The sequence below is a fragment of the Heterodontus francisci genome, chromosome 14 (genome assembly GCF_036365525.1).
Source record: "Heterodontus francisci isolate sHetFra1 chromosome 14, sHetFra1.hap1, whole genome shotgun sequence".
NCBI classification, from domain to species: Eukaryota; Metazoa; Chordata; class Chondrichthyes; order Heterodontiformes; family Heterodontidae; genus Heterodontus; species Heterodontus francisci.
Window position 1 is genome coordinate 15,430,781 of NC_090384.1, and position 16,539 is coordinate 15,447,319.

Sequence of the window (16,539 nt, forward strand, 5' to 3'; positions counted from 1 at the left end):
AACATATGTCAGGTAAACTGGTCTATAATTCCCTGGTTTCCCCCTCTCTCCTTTCTTAAATAGCAGAGCAGCATGCACAATTTTCCAATCTAAAGGAACGGTTCCTGAATCGGGAGGACTTTGGAAGATTATAGTTAGGGTATCTGTAATGTTCTCAACTACTTCCTTTAAAACCCTGGGATGGAAACCGTCTGGTCCTGGGGCTTTGTCACTCTCCAGTGCCATTATTTTCTTCATTACTGTTATTTTGCTTTTGTTAATTTTGGTCAGTCCTGACTCTGATTCAATATTAGTTTCCTTGGTATTTCCGGCATGCTGACCTCTTCCTCTACTGTAAATACTGAGGCAGAGTAATTATTCAGCATGTCCGACATTTCCTTATTTTTATTGACAATATTACCATTATCAGTTTTTAAGGGGTCCAGATTGCTCCTGATCACACTCTTTCTCCGAATACAATTGTAAAAATGCGTTGCATTGATTTTGATTTCCCTTACAAGTTTCACATTCCTTTTTGTTGTTTTTACTATCTGTTTTGTCAGCTTTTCTGTTCTTTTTGTCTTTCCCATTTACCAGGATCAGTGTTTTTTGTTGCAATTTTGTGTGCTTTTTCTTTTAGTTTTACATTGCCTCTTAGCTCTTTAGTTCCTGTGGCTTTTTTTTTTGGCAAGTAGTACTCTTGCCCCTCAGAGGTATAAACTGGTTCTGTAACACATTAAATTCTGTTTTGAACACCTCCCACTGATCATCTGTTGTTTCACCCATTAACAGATTTGTCTAGATTCTCTCCGCATATGATATCAAGAAATGACTGAAGATACTGAATACTGCTAAGGCTATGGGCCCTGAAAATATTCCGCAATAGTACTGAAGACCTGTGCTCCAGAACTTGCCATGCCCCTAGCCAAGCTGTTCCAGTACAGCTGCAACACTGGCATCTACTTGACATTGTGGAAAATTGCCCAGGTATGTCCTGTACACAAAAAGCAGGACAAATCCAACCCGGCCAATTACCACCCCATCAGCCTACTCTCAATCATCAGTAAAGTGATGGACAGTGCTATCAAGCGGCACTTGCTCAGCAATAACATGCTCAGTGACGCTCAGTTTGGGTTCCGCCAGGGCCACTCAGCTCCTGACCTCATTACAGCCTTGGTTCAAACTTGGACAAAAGAGCTGAACTCAAGACGTGAGGTGGGAGTGACTGCCCTTGACATCAAGGCAGCATTTGACCAAGTATGGCATCAAGGAGCCCTAGCAAAACTGGAGTCAATGGGAATCGGGGGAAACTCTCTGCTGGTTGGAATCGTGCCTAGCACAAAGGATGATGGTTGTGGATGTTGGAGGTCAATCATCTCAGCTCCAGGACATCACTGCAGGAGTTCCTCAGAGTATTGTCCTAGGCCCAACCATCTTCAGCTACTTCATCAATGACCTTCCTTCAATCATAAGCTCAGAAGTGGGGATGTTCGCAGATGATTGCACAATGTTCAGCAGCATTCACAACTCCTCAGATACTGAAGCAGTCCATGTAGAAATGCGGCAAGACCTGGACAATATCCAGGCTTGGGCTGATAAGTGGAAAGTAACATTCGCGCCACACAAGTGCCCAGCAATGTCCATCCCCTTGACATTCAACAGCATTACCATCGCTGAATCCCCCACTATCAACATCCTGGGGGTTAGCATTGACCAGAAACTGAACTGGAGTAGCCATATAAATACCGTGGCTACAAGAGCAGGTCAGAGGCTGGGAATTCTGTGGCGAGTATATTACCTCCTGACTCCCCAAAGCCTGTCCACAATATACAAGGCACAAGTCAGGAGTGTGATGGAATACTCTCCACTTGCCTGGATGGGTGCAGCTCCAACAACACTCAAGAAGCTCGACACCATCCAGGACAAAGCAGCCCGCTTGATTGGCACCCCATTCACAAACATTCACTCCCTCCACCACCGACGCACAGTGGCAGCAGTGTGTACCATCTACAAGATGCACTGCAGCAACGCACCAAGGCTACTCAGGCAGTATCTTCTAAACCCATGACCTCTACCAACTAGAAGGACAAGGGCAGCAGATGCATGGGAACACCACCACCAGCAAGTTCCCCTCCAAGTCACACACCATCCTGACTTGGAACTATATCGCCGTTCCTTCACTGTCGCTGGGTCAAAATCCTAGAACTCCCTTCCTCACTGCACTGTGGGTGTACCTACCCCACATGGACAGCAGCAGTTCAAGAAGGCACCACCTTCTCATGGGCAATTAGGACTGGGCAATAAAGGCTGGCCTGGCCAGCGATGCCCACATCCCATGAAACTAATGAAAAAAAGTTTACTGTGGACAGTCTCTGTCTCTGCATTGCGTTCAGCTTTACCTAAACCTACAATTTTAGTAGCTGTTTCACGTTCCTACCTTTCAAATACAATGTTGAACTCGATCATGTTACGATTGGCATTACATGTATGTTGATGCACAGTTTGGCTGATAACTAAATCTAATTCATTGTTCATTACTAAATATAATATGTCATGCACCTCTCCCCCCACTCCCACCCCCACCGTCCTTGTTGGTTCTAGGAGATTTTGCTGCAGAAAACTATCCCAAACATGCTCAAGGAATTCACCACCTTTCTGACAAGTGGTGGTCTCAATTTACATGAAAGTTAAAATCCCCCATTTAAACCACTCTGCCTTTACGACATGCTTGTCTAATCTCTGCACTTATACATTCTGCCACTTCACAGCTGCTACCAAGGGGCCTAACAACTCTTAATACAATCCTGAATCCTTTTCTATTTCTCAGTTCTACCCATAATGTCTCCACTGTCTGCTTATCTCTTGTTATATCCTCTCTTATCATTGAAGTAGTTTTATCCTTAATCACTAAGGCTACTCCTCCCACCTCTACCATTCTCCCTACCTTTCCTGTAGACCTTATAACCTGGCATATTTAGTTTCCAGTCCTGACCATCTTTCAGCCATGTTTCAGTAATGGCTACCATGTCATACCCTCCAAGTTGAATTTGCTACTGCAATTAAATCAATGTGTTCCTTGTACTCTGTGCATTTGTAGAAAGAATGCTTATTTGCGCAACGCACCCTAACCTTTATAGTCATAGAGTTATACAGCACAGGTACAGGCCCTTCGGCCCACCATGTCCCTGCCAGCCATCAAACACCTATCTATTCTAATCTCATTTTCCAACACTTGGCCTGTAGCCTTGTATGCTATGGCTTTTCAAGTGCTCATCTAAACACTTCTAAAATGTTGTGAGGGTTCCTGCCTCTACCACCTCTTCAGGCAGTGTGTTCCAGATTCCAACCATCCACTGAGTGCAAAATTTTTTTCCTCAAATCACCTCTAAACCTCCTGGCCCTTACCTTAAATCTATGCCCCCTGGTTATTGACATCTGCACTAAGGGAAAAAGTTTCTTCCTATCTACCCCCCTCATAATTTTGTATACCTCAATCAGGTCCCCCCCGCAGCCTTCTCTGCTCTAAAGAAAGCAACCCTAGCCTATCCAGTCTCTCTTCATAGCTGAAATGCTCCAGCCCAGGCAACATCCTGGTGAATCTCCTCTGCACCCTCTCCAGTGCAATCACATCCTTCCTATAGTGTGGTGACCAGAACTGTACACAGTACTCCAGCTGTGGCCTAACTAGCATTTTATTCAGTTCCATCATAACCTCCCTGCTCTTATATTCTATGCCTCGGTTAATAAAGGCAAGTATCCCATATGCCTTCCTAACCACCGTATCTACCTGTGCTGCTGCCTTCAGTGATCTATGGACAAGTACACTAAGGTCCCTCTGACCCTCTGTACTTCCTAGGGTCCTACCATCCATTGTATATTCCCTTGCCTTGCCTTGTTAGTCCTCCCAAAATGCATCACCTCACACTTCTCAGAATTAAATTCCATTTGTTTCTGCTCTGCCCATCTTACCAGCCCATCTATATCATCCTGTAATCTAAGGCTTTCCTCCTTGCTATTTATGGCACCACCAAATTTCATGTCATTTATTTATTTTTAATTTATTTATAGATACAGCACTGAAACAGGCCCTTCAGCCCACCGAGTCTGTGCCGACCAACAACCACCCATTTATACTAATCCTACATTAACCCCATATTCTCTACCACATCCCCACCATTCTCCTACCACCTATCTACACTAGGGGCAATTTACAATGGCCAATTAACCTATCAGCCTGCAAGTCTTTGGCTGTGGGAGAAAACCGGAGCACCCGACGGAAACCCATGCGGGCACAGGAAGAACTTGCAAGCTCCGTACAGGCAGTACCCAGAACTGAACCTGGGTCGCTGGAGCTGTGAGACTGCAGTGCTAACCACTGGGCCACTGTGCTGCCCATCTGCAAACTTACTGATCATACCTCCTATATTCACATCTAAATCATTAATGTACACTACAAACAGCAAGGGTCCCTGCACCGATCCCTGCGGTACACCACTGGTTACAGGCTTCCACTCGCAAAAACAACCCTCGACCATTACCCTCTGCCTCCTGCCACTAAGCCAATTTTGGATCCAATTTGCCAAATTGCCCTGGATCCAAATTATCAAATTTGTTAGACATGATCTTCCCTTGAAAAAGCTATGCTGACTATCCTTGATTAATCCCTGCCTCTCCAAGTGAAGATTAATCCTGTCCCTCAGAATTTTTTCCAATATTTTCCCTACCACTGATGTTAGACTCACTGGCCTGTAATTATCTGGTTTATCCCTGTTACCCTTCTTGAATAATGGTACCACATTCGCTGTCCTCCAGTCCTCTGGCACTTCTCCTGTGGCCAGAGAGGATTTGAAAATTTGTGTCAGAGCCTCTGCTATCTCCTCCCTTGCCTCACATAACAGCCTGGGATACATCTCGCCAGGGGATTTATCCACTTTTAAGCCCACTAAAACTGCTATTACCTCCTCGCTTTCAATGTTAATTTCTTCAAGTATATCACAATCCCCCTCCCTGATCGCTACACCTACGTTGCCCTTGTCCATAGTGAACACAGATGAAAAGTAATCATTTAAAACCTCATCTACCTCCTCCGGCTCCACACACAGATTGCCACTTTGGTCCCTGCTCTTTCCCTGGTTATCCTCTTGCAATTACTATACTTATAAAACGCTTTGGGATTTTCCCTTATCTTGCCCGCCAGTGTTTTTTCATGCCCCTTCTTCACTCTCCTAATTACTTTTTTTAAGTACCTCCCTACATTTTCTATACTCCTCTAGGACCTCCGCTGTTTTCAGCCCTCTGAATCTGCCATAAGCCTCCTTTGTTTTCCTGATCCAATCCTCTATATCCCTTGACATCCAGGGTTCCCTGGACTTGTTGGTCCTACCGTTCACCTTTACGGGAACATGTTGGCTCTGAGCTCTCACTATTTCCTTTTTGAATGACTACCACTGGTCTGATGTAGACTTTCCCTCAAGTAGCTGCTCCCAGTCCACTTTGGCCAGATCCTGTTTTTTCATATTGAAATCAGCCTTCCCCCAATTCTGTACCTTTATTTCCAGTCCATCTTTGTCCTTTTCAATAACTACCTTAAATCTTACAGCGTTATGATCACTATTCCCAAAATGTTCCCCCACTGACACTTAGAGAGATACAACACTGAAACAGGCACTTTGGCCCATCGAGTCTATGCTGACCATCAGCCACCCATTTATACTAATCCTACATTCCCTACCACATCCCCACACTAGGGGCAACTTATAATGGCCAATTGACCTATTAACCTGTAAGTCTTTGGCTGTGGGAGGAAACCAGAGCACCTGGCAGAAACCCACACAGTCATAGGGAGAACTTGCAAATTCCGTACAGGTAGTACCCAGAACTGAACCCAGGTCACTGGAGCTGCGAGGCTGCAGTGCTAACCATTGTGCCACCCCAACTACTACTTGTCTGGCTTCATTCCTGAAGATTAGGTCCAGTACCGCCCCTTTTGTAGGACTTTCTACGTGCTGGCTCAAAAAGCTCTCCTGGATGCACTTTAGGAAATCTGCTCCCTTTAAGCCTTTTGCACTAAGACTATCCCAGTTAATATTGGGGAAGTTGAAATCTTCTACTATTATTACCCTATTATTTTTACACCTCTCTGAGATTCGCCTACACATCTGCTCCTCTATCTCTCCCTGGCTGTTTGGAGGCCTGTAGTACACTCCCGGCCAAGTGATTGCCCTCTTTTTATTTTTAAGTTCTACCCATATGGCCTCATTTGAGAAACCTTCTAAGATATCATCCCTCCCTACTGCAGTAATTGACTCCTTGATCAACAGTGCAATGCCACCTCCTCTTTTACACACCCCCACCCCCATCACACCTGAAGATTCTATACCCTGGAATATTAAGCTGCCAGTCCTGCCCCTCCCTCAACCATGTCTCTGATAGCAATAATATCATATTCCCATGTGTTAATCAACGTCCTCAGTTCAACACTATGGACGTCCAATCTCTCTACACCTCCATCCCCCACCAGGACGGTTTGAGGGCTCTCTGCTTCTTCCTCGAACAGAGGCCCAACCAGTCCCCATCCACCACCACCTTCCTCCGCCTGGCTGAACTTGTTCTCACATTGAACAACTTCTCCTTCAACTCCACTCACTTCAAATAAAAGGTGTTGCTATGGGTTCCCGCATGGGTCCCAGTTATGCCTGTCGTTTGTGGGATATGTCGAACATTCCTTGTTCCAGTCCTACTCAGGCCCCCTCCCCCAAATCTTTTTCCGGTACATTGATGACTGTATCGGTGCCAATTCCTGCTCCCGTCCCAAACTAGAAAACTTTATTAACTTTGCTTCTAATTTCCACCCTTCTCTCACCTTCACATGGTCCATCTCTGACACTTCCCTTCCCTTCCTGGACTTCTCTATCTCCATCTCTGGGGATAGGCTCTCTACTAATATTCATTATAATCCCACCGACTCCCAAAGCTACCTCGACGACACTTCTTCACACCCTACCTCCTGTAAGGACTCAATTCCATTCTCCCAATTTCTCCGTCTCCAACGCATCTGCTCTGATGATGCTACCTTCCACGACAGTGCTTCCGATATGTCTTCCTTTTTCCTCAACCGAAGATTCCCCCCCCACTGTGGTTGACTGGGCCCTCAACTGTGTCCGGCCCATTTCCCGCACTTGTACCCTCACCCCTTCCCCTCCCTCCCAGAACCATGACAAGGTTGCCCTTGTCCTCACTTTCCACCGCACCAGCCTCCAGATCCAAAGGATCATCTTCCGCCACATCCAATGTGATGCCACTACCAAAGGCATCTTCCCCTCCCTTCCCCTGTCAGCATTCCGAAGAGATCGTTCCCTCCGCGACACCCTGGTCCACTCCTCCATTACCCCCACCACCTCGTCCCCTTCTCACAGCACCTTCCCCTGCAATTGCAGGAGGTATAATACCTGCCCATTTACCTCCTCTCTCCTCACTATCCAAGGCCCCAAACACTCCTTTCAGGTGAAGCAGCGATTTACTTGTACTTCTTTCAATGTAGTAGACTGTATTCGCTGCTCACAATGTGGTCTCCTCCACATTGGTGAGACCAAACGCAGACTGGGTGACCGCTTTGCGGAACACCTCCACTCAGTCCGCAAGCAGGACCCCGAGCTCCCGGTTGCTTGCTATTTCAACACATCCCCGTGCTCTCATGCTCACATCTCTGTCCTGGGATTGCTGCAGTGTTCCAGTGAACATCAACGCAAGCTCGAGGAACAGCATCTCATTTACCGATTAGGCACACTACAGCCTGCCGGACTGAACAATGAGTTCAATAATTTCAGAGCATGACGGGTCCCCCTTTTTTATGCTTCGTTATTTTTTCTTTTCCTTTTTTATTTGGTTATTTTATTTTCGGTTTTTCAGTTTGTTTAGTTTGTTTCCACTGTGCTTACCCTCTGTTTTGTTTTTTTTAATGTGTTTTTTTATATTTGTGCTTGGAGTACTCTGTGCTTTACAGTCATTCACACCCTCTCTGTACTAACACTTTATCTTTCCACACACCATCAACATACCGTTCGCCTTTGTTCCATGACCTTCTGGTCAGTTATTCTCTGTGACACTGTCCTACCAACACCTTCACCTTTGTTATCTCTTGCCCCACCCCCGCTTTACTTGCTTAAAACCTTTTACATTTCTAATATTTGTCAGTTCTGAAGAAGGGTCTCTGACCTGAAACATTAACTCTGCTTCTCTCTGCACAGATGCTGCAGAACTGCTGAGTATTTCCAGCATTTCTTGTTTTTATCCTTCCATTCATCTGCCTTGCTAGTAAGACTCCTTGCATTAAAATAGTTGCAATCCAGCCTTGCATTATTCACTTATGCCTTAAAAGGTCTATATTTGCTCTGCCTTCCAGACTGACTTAGTTTCTCTTCTATATTTGGCTGTGCATCACCCCCGACTGTACCTCCACTCTGTATCCCTCCCCCCTGCCAAATTAGTTTAAACCCCCCCCCCCCCCCCCCCCCCCACAACAGCACTAGCAAACCTCTCTGCAAGGATGTTGGTCCGGTTCAAGTAAAACCCGTCCAACTTGTACAGAAACAGATCCAGTGATCCAGGAAACTAAAGCCTTCCCTCCTGCACCATGTCTTCAGTCTTGCATTCATCTGCTCTATCCTATTCCTGTACTCACTAACACATGGCACCGGGAGTAATCTTGAGATTACAATCTTTGAGGTCCTGCTTTTTAATCTGTTACTTGGCTCTCTAAATTCTTGTTGCAGGACCTCATCCCTCTTTCTACCTATGTCATTGATACCAATGTAAACCATGAACTCTGACTGTTCACCCTCCCCCTTCAGAAGGTCCTGCAGCCGCTCCATGACATCCTTGACCCGAGCACCAGGGAGGCAACATACCATCCTGGAGTCACGTTTGCTGCCACAGAAACACCTATCTGTATCCCTTATGATAGAATCCCCTATCACTATAGCTCTTCTACCCCTTTTCCTCCCCTCCTGTGCAGCTGAGCCACCCGTGGTGCCACAGACCTGGCTCTTGTTGCATTCCCCTGAGAAGCCATCTCCCCCAACAGTATTCAAAGTGGAAAATCTGTTAGATAGGGAGATGGACCCAGGGGACTCCTGCACTACCTGCCTAGTTCTTCTACTCTGCCTGGCGGTCACCCATTCCCTTTCTGTCTGAACAGTCTTTACCTGCAGTGTGACCACCTCCCTGTACATACTATCCACGATGATCTCAGCCTCACGGATGCTCCAGTGTCCCAGCTACCGCTCCAGATCTGAAACGCAGATTTCGAGTAGATGCAGCTGGAGTCACTTCCTGCACCCGTGTTTGCCCTGGATACTGGAAGTGTCCCTGACTTCCGACATTGCACAGGAGGACTACTCCACACTGCCGAGCTGCCCTGCCATGACTTACCCTTAATTTACTCCCTTAAATTACTCAAAAATTAGAGATTATTTACACTAGAGGCCTTGATTCCCTAAAAAACACTACTTACTATATTAAAAAAATGTAGACCTTACCTTTCTCTTTACTTTAGTTACTAACCCAGCTATTTACTGACACTCCCTAACAGCAGTTATTCACCAACCAATCACCTTGCAGCTTTCCTGTGATGTCACTGTTTGAATGTTTTTTCAAACTACATCAGCACGCGCCAACTCACACACAGGTCCGACTGCTGTCCGCTCCTGAAGGCCCTGAGCCCGGTACTGTATTTATCCGTTCCCAGTTCTAGGTGCTCACACACAGGTCTGACTGCTGTCTGCTCCTGAAGGTACGTGTTCCAATGTTTACTTAAACGTTTCTTATTTCTCTCTCCTGGTTTAATCACTTCCATCTTTTAGTTGCCTAAAGCACAATTTCTGACTGTTATTTCTACTCTCTTCGCTTTTGTTTGTTTATGAACTATTATATGTTCTTTTCCACTTGAGCCCTTTCCCCTATTTACTAGTTTAAAGTCTTTGTGACCACCCGATTTATCCTTTCCACTCGGAATGTGGTTCATTCCTGGTTTGGGTGGAGCCCATCCCAATGTTACAGTTCCTTCCTGTCCCAATACTGCTGCTAGTGTCCCATGAAATGGAATAGAATACTTTTAGGAATGAAATAGAAAACTTTTGGGAATGGAAGCATGCCCTGTTGTTCTGGTTTGGGTGAGGGGAAGAGTGAGTCCTCTTTGTTTAGGTTGGAACTGAGGCGTATTAATGGGCATGTGTGGAGGGAACTGACAGTAACTAACTTGTGCTGTGCCATTTTACTGAATGCTGTGAATTGTATCCATTTATACAGGCAACCGCAGGGCCACCCACTTCAGCACAGAGGACCTCAAGTCACTAGGCTATCATTTCTGTGACACGCTGCTTGATTTCTGTGATCCTGACCGCTCAAAGGTTAGCAACTTATGCTCAGTGTTCCCCAGCTCTCTGACTGACTGCTGTAAATACAACAGTGTTTGAACTAAACCAAACACCTCCTGCTTTGGACAAAGTGCAGCCTGTGCAGCTTTTACTGAAGTTCACAATTTCTAAACCCATGTGATTAGAAATGTGGCTACCTGCAATAGCATTAAACATGTGATATGCATTGATTCATGTGACTTGTACCCAACACATGTTGATATATGTATGTGATGTGCAGGTACATGGCCACGTGAAAGTATGTGTAACCTGCACCCATTGTTCACAAGCAAGTGTGTGTGACAAATGCAAATACATTTAACCTGCATCCAATACACATAGGCATATACAGGTACTTATGCACTCAGCATGTATTTGTAGGTACATGTGACATGTATCCAGTGTGCATATGCTAGTACATGTGGCATGATTATTCATACTGTTACGACCAGGTGAGAAAGAGATCTAGGGTTCCCTTTCAGCCTTCACCGGGTCTTACTGTAACAAAGTTTAATTTTAAACACACCGTGTTTTGAGCTCCCCCTTGGTGAATCCTTGTTCACCGCTTTCAAATTGTAAGGCAAATAAACCAGCACAAACAGGCTTTCTTAGGTTTAAAGAAGAAAAATTCAAATTTATTCAACTTAAACTCTAATTCAGTTGGCACCTATGGATACATAATGTGCCCATGCTAGCATACATACGCGATACACACATGCAAATAGAGAAAGAAAGGAGCAGAAGAAAAATAAAGTGTAAGAGTTTGAGGCAATATCTGAAGGGTTTTTGTTACGGTTCTTCGAGCTCACTGTAAAGTCCTTGATTGCAGGTTGATCTTGCTTTTTTGTTGGAGCCCAGTATTCTTCTTAAACCTTGTTCACTGTAGGAGACTTTTCCCTCTTGGGGTTCATGTGTCTTCAGTGGATTCAGAGGCTTGTGAGAAAAAGATGGGAGCAGACAGGAGAGAGATCTCAGTCCAGGAGCAAACAGACACTCTTGACTTCCAACTCTCTGTGGCCAGTTCAAAAGAAAGCCCTAGAACAGCCAGGTGGTCATATGACCATCTGGTCTAACCAGTCCTGGCCCTTGTGGATTGTATCCTTCTTAGCAGGCCCTGGAATGCGCTTCCTCACCTTCAATGTCTGTTAGTATGTAAATGTTTTTTTCCAGCCACGGCTGATCTGTTTAACAAGTCATTTCCTCGCTCCAACAACAGTTAAAAATCAGTAATCATGACAAAATTGATGTGCCTCATTCTTGGCAGGTGGGGGCCTAGCATGACAATACACACAAATGTTGGTTTGATTCCTATTGACTTTGTATCTCTCTCTCACTCTCCTATCCTTCAGTTTGAGCAATGTCTGACAGAAGTGCGTGCAGCTCTACGCAGGGAGTTCCTTCTACGGCTGGAAAAGTTGGGCCGCGAGTATAATTCAGACGTGACACTGAGTGACCTGTCTATATCAGACTTAGAGTCCAGGTAGGAACACTAATCAAAAAGCATAGAGTGCTGAATTTAACAAAGAAAATGGCACAATTATGCCTGTGATGTGTGATGATACTGGCTTCCTATCCTGGTACCTTTAGGACTACACGCAGAAACTGGCTCAGTTTACAAAAACCCCAGCTACATTGGCTAGATATCTGAGAGGGGCCAAGCTATTCAATTCAGCTTCAGGCGGACTGTGGGCATTATATGTATGTGGGATCAATAATACAGCCCCCTCCCCCACTACAGAACCAGTGTTTGCCCTATCCAGACACTCCATGCACATGCTCACTTAAGGACTGACCCTCTGAATAATGCAAGCTTGGCTCATTAATGTAATTATCTGATGCTCCACGAATGTGGCTGGTGGCACACCAGGTACTATCAGCTACTAAAGGACTGCCGCTATCCTTTTCAACACTGGGTTCTTTTCCAGCACTGGGTGAGGGCCAAGGGTAGGAGGGTGGGGGGCAGTGGACAGGGCAGGGGTGGGGGAGGGAAGAATTCCAGGATCTGGTTTTATTTTTTGACAGGCAGCCTCCCTTCAGTACATGTTCCAAGTGGCTGGTATGTTGCTCGTTTCCACCCAGCGCACTGTGTACCTGCTAACTCAACCACAAATTGGTGGCCCAATTTATTTATGTAGCAAATATAAATTCCCAGAGCCAAGCGATAGCCTCCTCATTTGCTGAATTTAAGGCGATTAGTCCCCTTAGTCTGTAGCGGGGACACTCCTCGGTAATGTGCAGCATTGTTTCTGACTCTCCACAAATGCATAAGGGGTTTGTACTGAGGCCCCATTGGTGGAGGTTGGCAGCGCAGGGGCCCAGGCTTGTCCTGAATCTGTTTAGCAAGGACCAGTCTCATCATGGTAGTTCAAAACCTGCCATTCGACAAATGGGGTTTGTCACGAGGAACTTGTTAGTGACTTGCCGTATTTCCCATTCCTTCATCCAAAGGATGTCTGCTGGGGGATCTTGGTCAGGAAGGTTGCTTCATATGGGGCACTGAGATAGAAGGCAGACAGTAGGTGAATTGAACATGTCGTTATGGAGTGGTAAGTGAGGTGCAGCACGGATGGTTTCAACCAGCTTGTGGGTTTTCGTCAGTTGGCAGATGTGTGGGCAAGTGATGTTTGCGAGGACAGGAAGCCAGGGGAGAGGTATTGAGCAGAGGGTTCCAGTTATGATGCGCATTGTTGCATTCAACTGACTATAAACAAGATGTGGTGTGATGACCTATGCCAGACAGGTTCTTTCGGAAGCCATGTTCAATATAGGTGGTGAGTGCCAGAACTTGATCACATGTGCTGCGCCCCTTATGGAAACCAGCTTGGTCAACATTAAGGATGGTCTCTACTTTGGGGGATGTGCACTGCAGGATAAGACGCACAAAGATCTTAAAGCACACAGAGTAGTGAAATCGGTCGGTAGCTGGCCGCCAGTGTCAGATCTTTTCTGGGTTTTGGAATGGCAATGATTTTTGCCATACACCATACCAATGGACCTTATGCAGAGACACTGGTCTACCTCTGGTGCCTGGCCCAGGTCTCCATTCCCCATGCAGGAACTTTGGGGGTGAATGCTAGCAGGCTATTCAACTGCAGGAGCTGTCACAGCCAAGCCTGATTCTGTGCTCAGACAAACACACATACGTTCAGAAACAGAAACTCTGGTTGACTTTCCTCTCCCTGCCTGAGGAAAACTGTAGAACTCCATTTATGTGCAGGCTCCCAGCCCCCTTTGTGCAGCTCATCCATGTCGGATAGTGTATAATATCACAGGAAGTCAGTATTACTAGCTTTGTGTTGAGAGTGTATTCTGTGTGGTGAAGGCTGACACATGGTTTAGATTAGGTCATGCTAAGTGAACAGGAGGTGTCAGGTTAATGCAATATAAGAAGCATCAAAGAGTTTGTATTAGGATTATAGCTGATTTCGAGCCAACGGGTTCCTCAGGGTAGTGTCCTAGGCCCAACCATCTTCAGCTGTTTCATCAATGACCCTCCCTCCATCATAAGGTCAGAAGTGGGGATGTTTGTTGATGATTGCACAATGTTCTGCAGCATTTGCAACTCCTCAGATATTGAAGCAGTCCGTGTAGAAATGTAGCAAGACCTGAACAACATCCAGGCTTGGACTGATAAGTGGCAAGTAACATTTGCGCCACACAAGTGCCAGGCAATGACCATCTCCAACAAGATAGAATCTAACCATCTACTTGACATTCAATGGCATTACCATTGCTGAATCCCCCACTATCAACATCCTAGGGATTACCATTGACCAGAAACTGAACTGGAGTAGCCATATAAAGACTGTGGCTACAAGAGCAGGTCAGAGGCTAGGAATTCTGCAGCGAGTAACTCATCTGACTCCCCAAAGCCTGTCCACCATCTACAAAGCACAAGTCAGGAGTGTGTTGGAATACTCGCCACTTGCCTGGATGGGTGAAGCTCCAACAACACTCAATAAGCATGACACCATCCAGGACAAAGCAGCCCGCTTGATTAGCACCCCATCAACAAACATTCACTCCCTCCACCGCCGACGCACAGTGGCAGCAGTGTGTACCATCTACAAGATGCACTGCAGCAACTCACCAAGGCTCCTTAGACAGCACCTTCCAAACCCACGACCTCTAACACCTAGAAGGACAAGGGCAGCACATGCATGGGAACACCACCACCTGCAAGTTCCCCTCCAAGTCACACACCATCCTGACTTGGAACTATATCGCTGCTCCTTCACTGTCGCGGGTCAAAATCCTGGAGCTCCTTTTCGAACAGCACTGTGGGTATACCTACCCCGCATGGATGGCAGCGGTTCAAGAAGGCAGCTCACCAACAGCTTCTCAAGGGCAATAAATGATGGCCTAGCCAGCGATGCCCACATCCGCAGAACGAATAAAAAAAGAGCTTCACCACACCACCATCAATCTTCCACCAACAATCCCTATCAATTAGGATTCATACCTAACATTCATATACTCTATCTCATGGACGGCACAGTAGTTAGCACTACAGCTTCACAGCTCCAGTGACCTAGTTCGGTTCTGGGTACTGTCTGTGCAGTGTTTGCAAGTTCTCCCTGTGACTGTGTGGGTTTCTTCGGGGTGCTCAGGTTTCCTCCCATGCGCTAAAGACTTGCAGGATGATAAATAAATTGGCCATTGTAAATAAAAAGTTGTCCCTAGTGTAGGTAGGTGGTAGGAAAATTGAGGGAAGATGGGGATGTGAGAGGGAAAAATTGGATTAATGTAGGATTAGTATAAATGGATGGTTGATGGTTGGCGTGAACTCAATGGGCCAAAGGGCCTGTTTCGGTGCTGTATCTCTCTATGACTCATATTCACTCACTTAGCACTGTTGCAAGTCTCACACCTTTCACATACTTCCAGTTATTCAACCACAACAGCCTCATCACTCAAACATATTGCATGATACTCTATGACACATTTCCCTCTTTCTTGCAGGAACTAAGCAGAGGGGGAAAGGCCGGTCCAAAATGTATCGGCTCTGCTGTGGATACAGCAGATATCTCGGTTCCTTTCCACTGTCTCCACCAGAGCCTGCAGTGCAGTGTCTGATAACTTTGACCCATGCTCTCTTCCAAGGTCAGCCATTGTTGATTGCTGCACAGCTCAATAATCAAAATGATCTCACCAGCAGTCACATGCATCTTACCTTAAGACGTGCAGGCTAACTCTAAGCATGTTCTAACCCCAATGCAGGAAACTGTGCTGCTTGTAGCCAGGGACAGGGCTGAAATGATTGAAAATGATGGTATCCTCAATCTATCCCACTTCGCCCTCATCCCACACTCTCTTCTAGCTTACAAGCTGTAGATGATGTAAGTATGCACTTCTTACTTTTCCACCCCCTCTCACCACAACCCTACACTTGTCCCTTTAGTAAAAGCAAAATACTGCAGATGCTGGAAATCTGAAATAAAACAAGAAATGCTGGAAATACTCAGCAGGTCTGGCAGCATCTGTCCCTTTAGTATTGCTGAAAACAAAGACATTTTCTCAAAGCTTTTTGTCTTGCACTCATCAGGACAATTTGCAAGAATACCAATGTAAGGGAAGCAACAAATTTATACTATCTGAGAAGAGAGTGCTGATTGGTTGGTAAGTGGACTCTGGTAGAGGTGTTGCCATGCAGAATGCACCAGTTTACGGTGACTGACAGTTAACTGCCAAGCTTTGTTTGAAATTTAAACCAGGCAGCTTAACACTGATTGGTCAAGGCATTGCTCTGAGGAATAAACCGGCGAATGGCTCTCACTTATTTTGTTTAGCTGAATCAGGCGCAATGTGTGTACATGTTCTTTCTGTCTGCAAAGAACAGGGCCCTGTGTATTAATATATGTAGCTTCCAATACACACAAATGTGCCACACTGTGAGCCTGACTGACATCTTAAATTGGTTGTCAGCGTAATTCTTAGCACACTGAGGATTATTTAGCAAATGCTGTCCAATCGCGGAATCATATCTAATGTTGGACACTGTGTTTTGAGTTTTGCAAGCACGGGCTGGTTGGGTACGGCCTGTACCTTGCCCGTTGCGAACAACGGAAGGAACATGTTGTTTAATATGATCTGCCAATCAAAGACATCCTGCATGACAATGGCTACCCTGTTCAGATCATCTCTCACT

General features: G+C 45.8%; 1 protein-coding gene across 4 annotated transcripts in view; it reads left to right on the forward strand.

The window, feature by feature from the left end:
- The window catches only part of agbl2 (AGBL carboxypeptidase 2), a 279,928-nt gene that overhangs the window by 188,873 nt on the left and 74,516 nt on the right, over positions 1 to 16,539 (forward strand). For all 4 annotated transcript variants that reach the window (XM_068045898.1, XM_068045900.1, XM_068045901.1 and 1 more), the window contains exons 10-11: positions 10,285 to 10,385; positions 11,741 to 11,871. In XM_068045898.1, the coding sequence (XP_067901999.1) occupies positions 10,285 to 10,385; positions 11,741 to 11,871 (232 nt within the window). The remainder of the gene's footprint in view (positions 1 to 10,284; positions 10,386 to 11,740; positions 11,872 to 16,539) is intronic.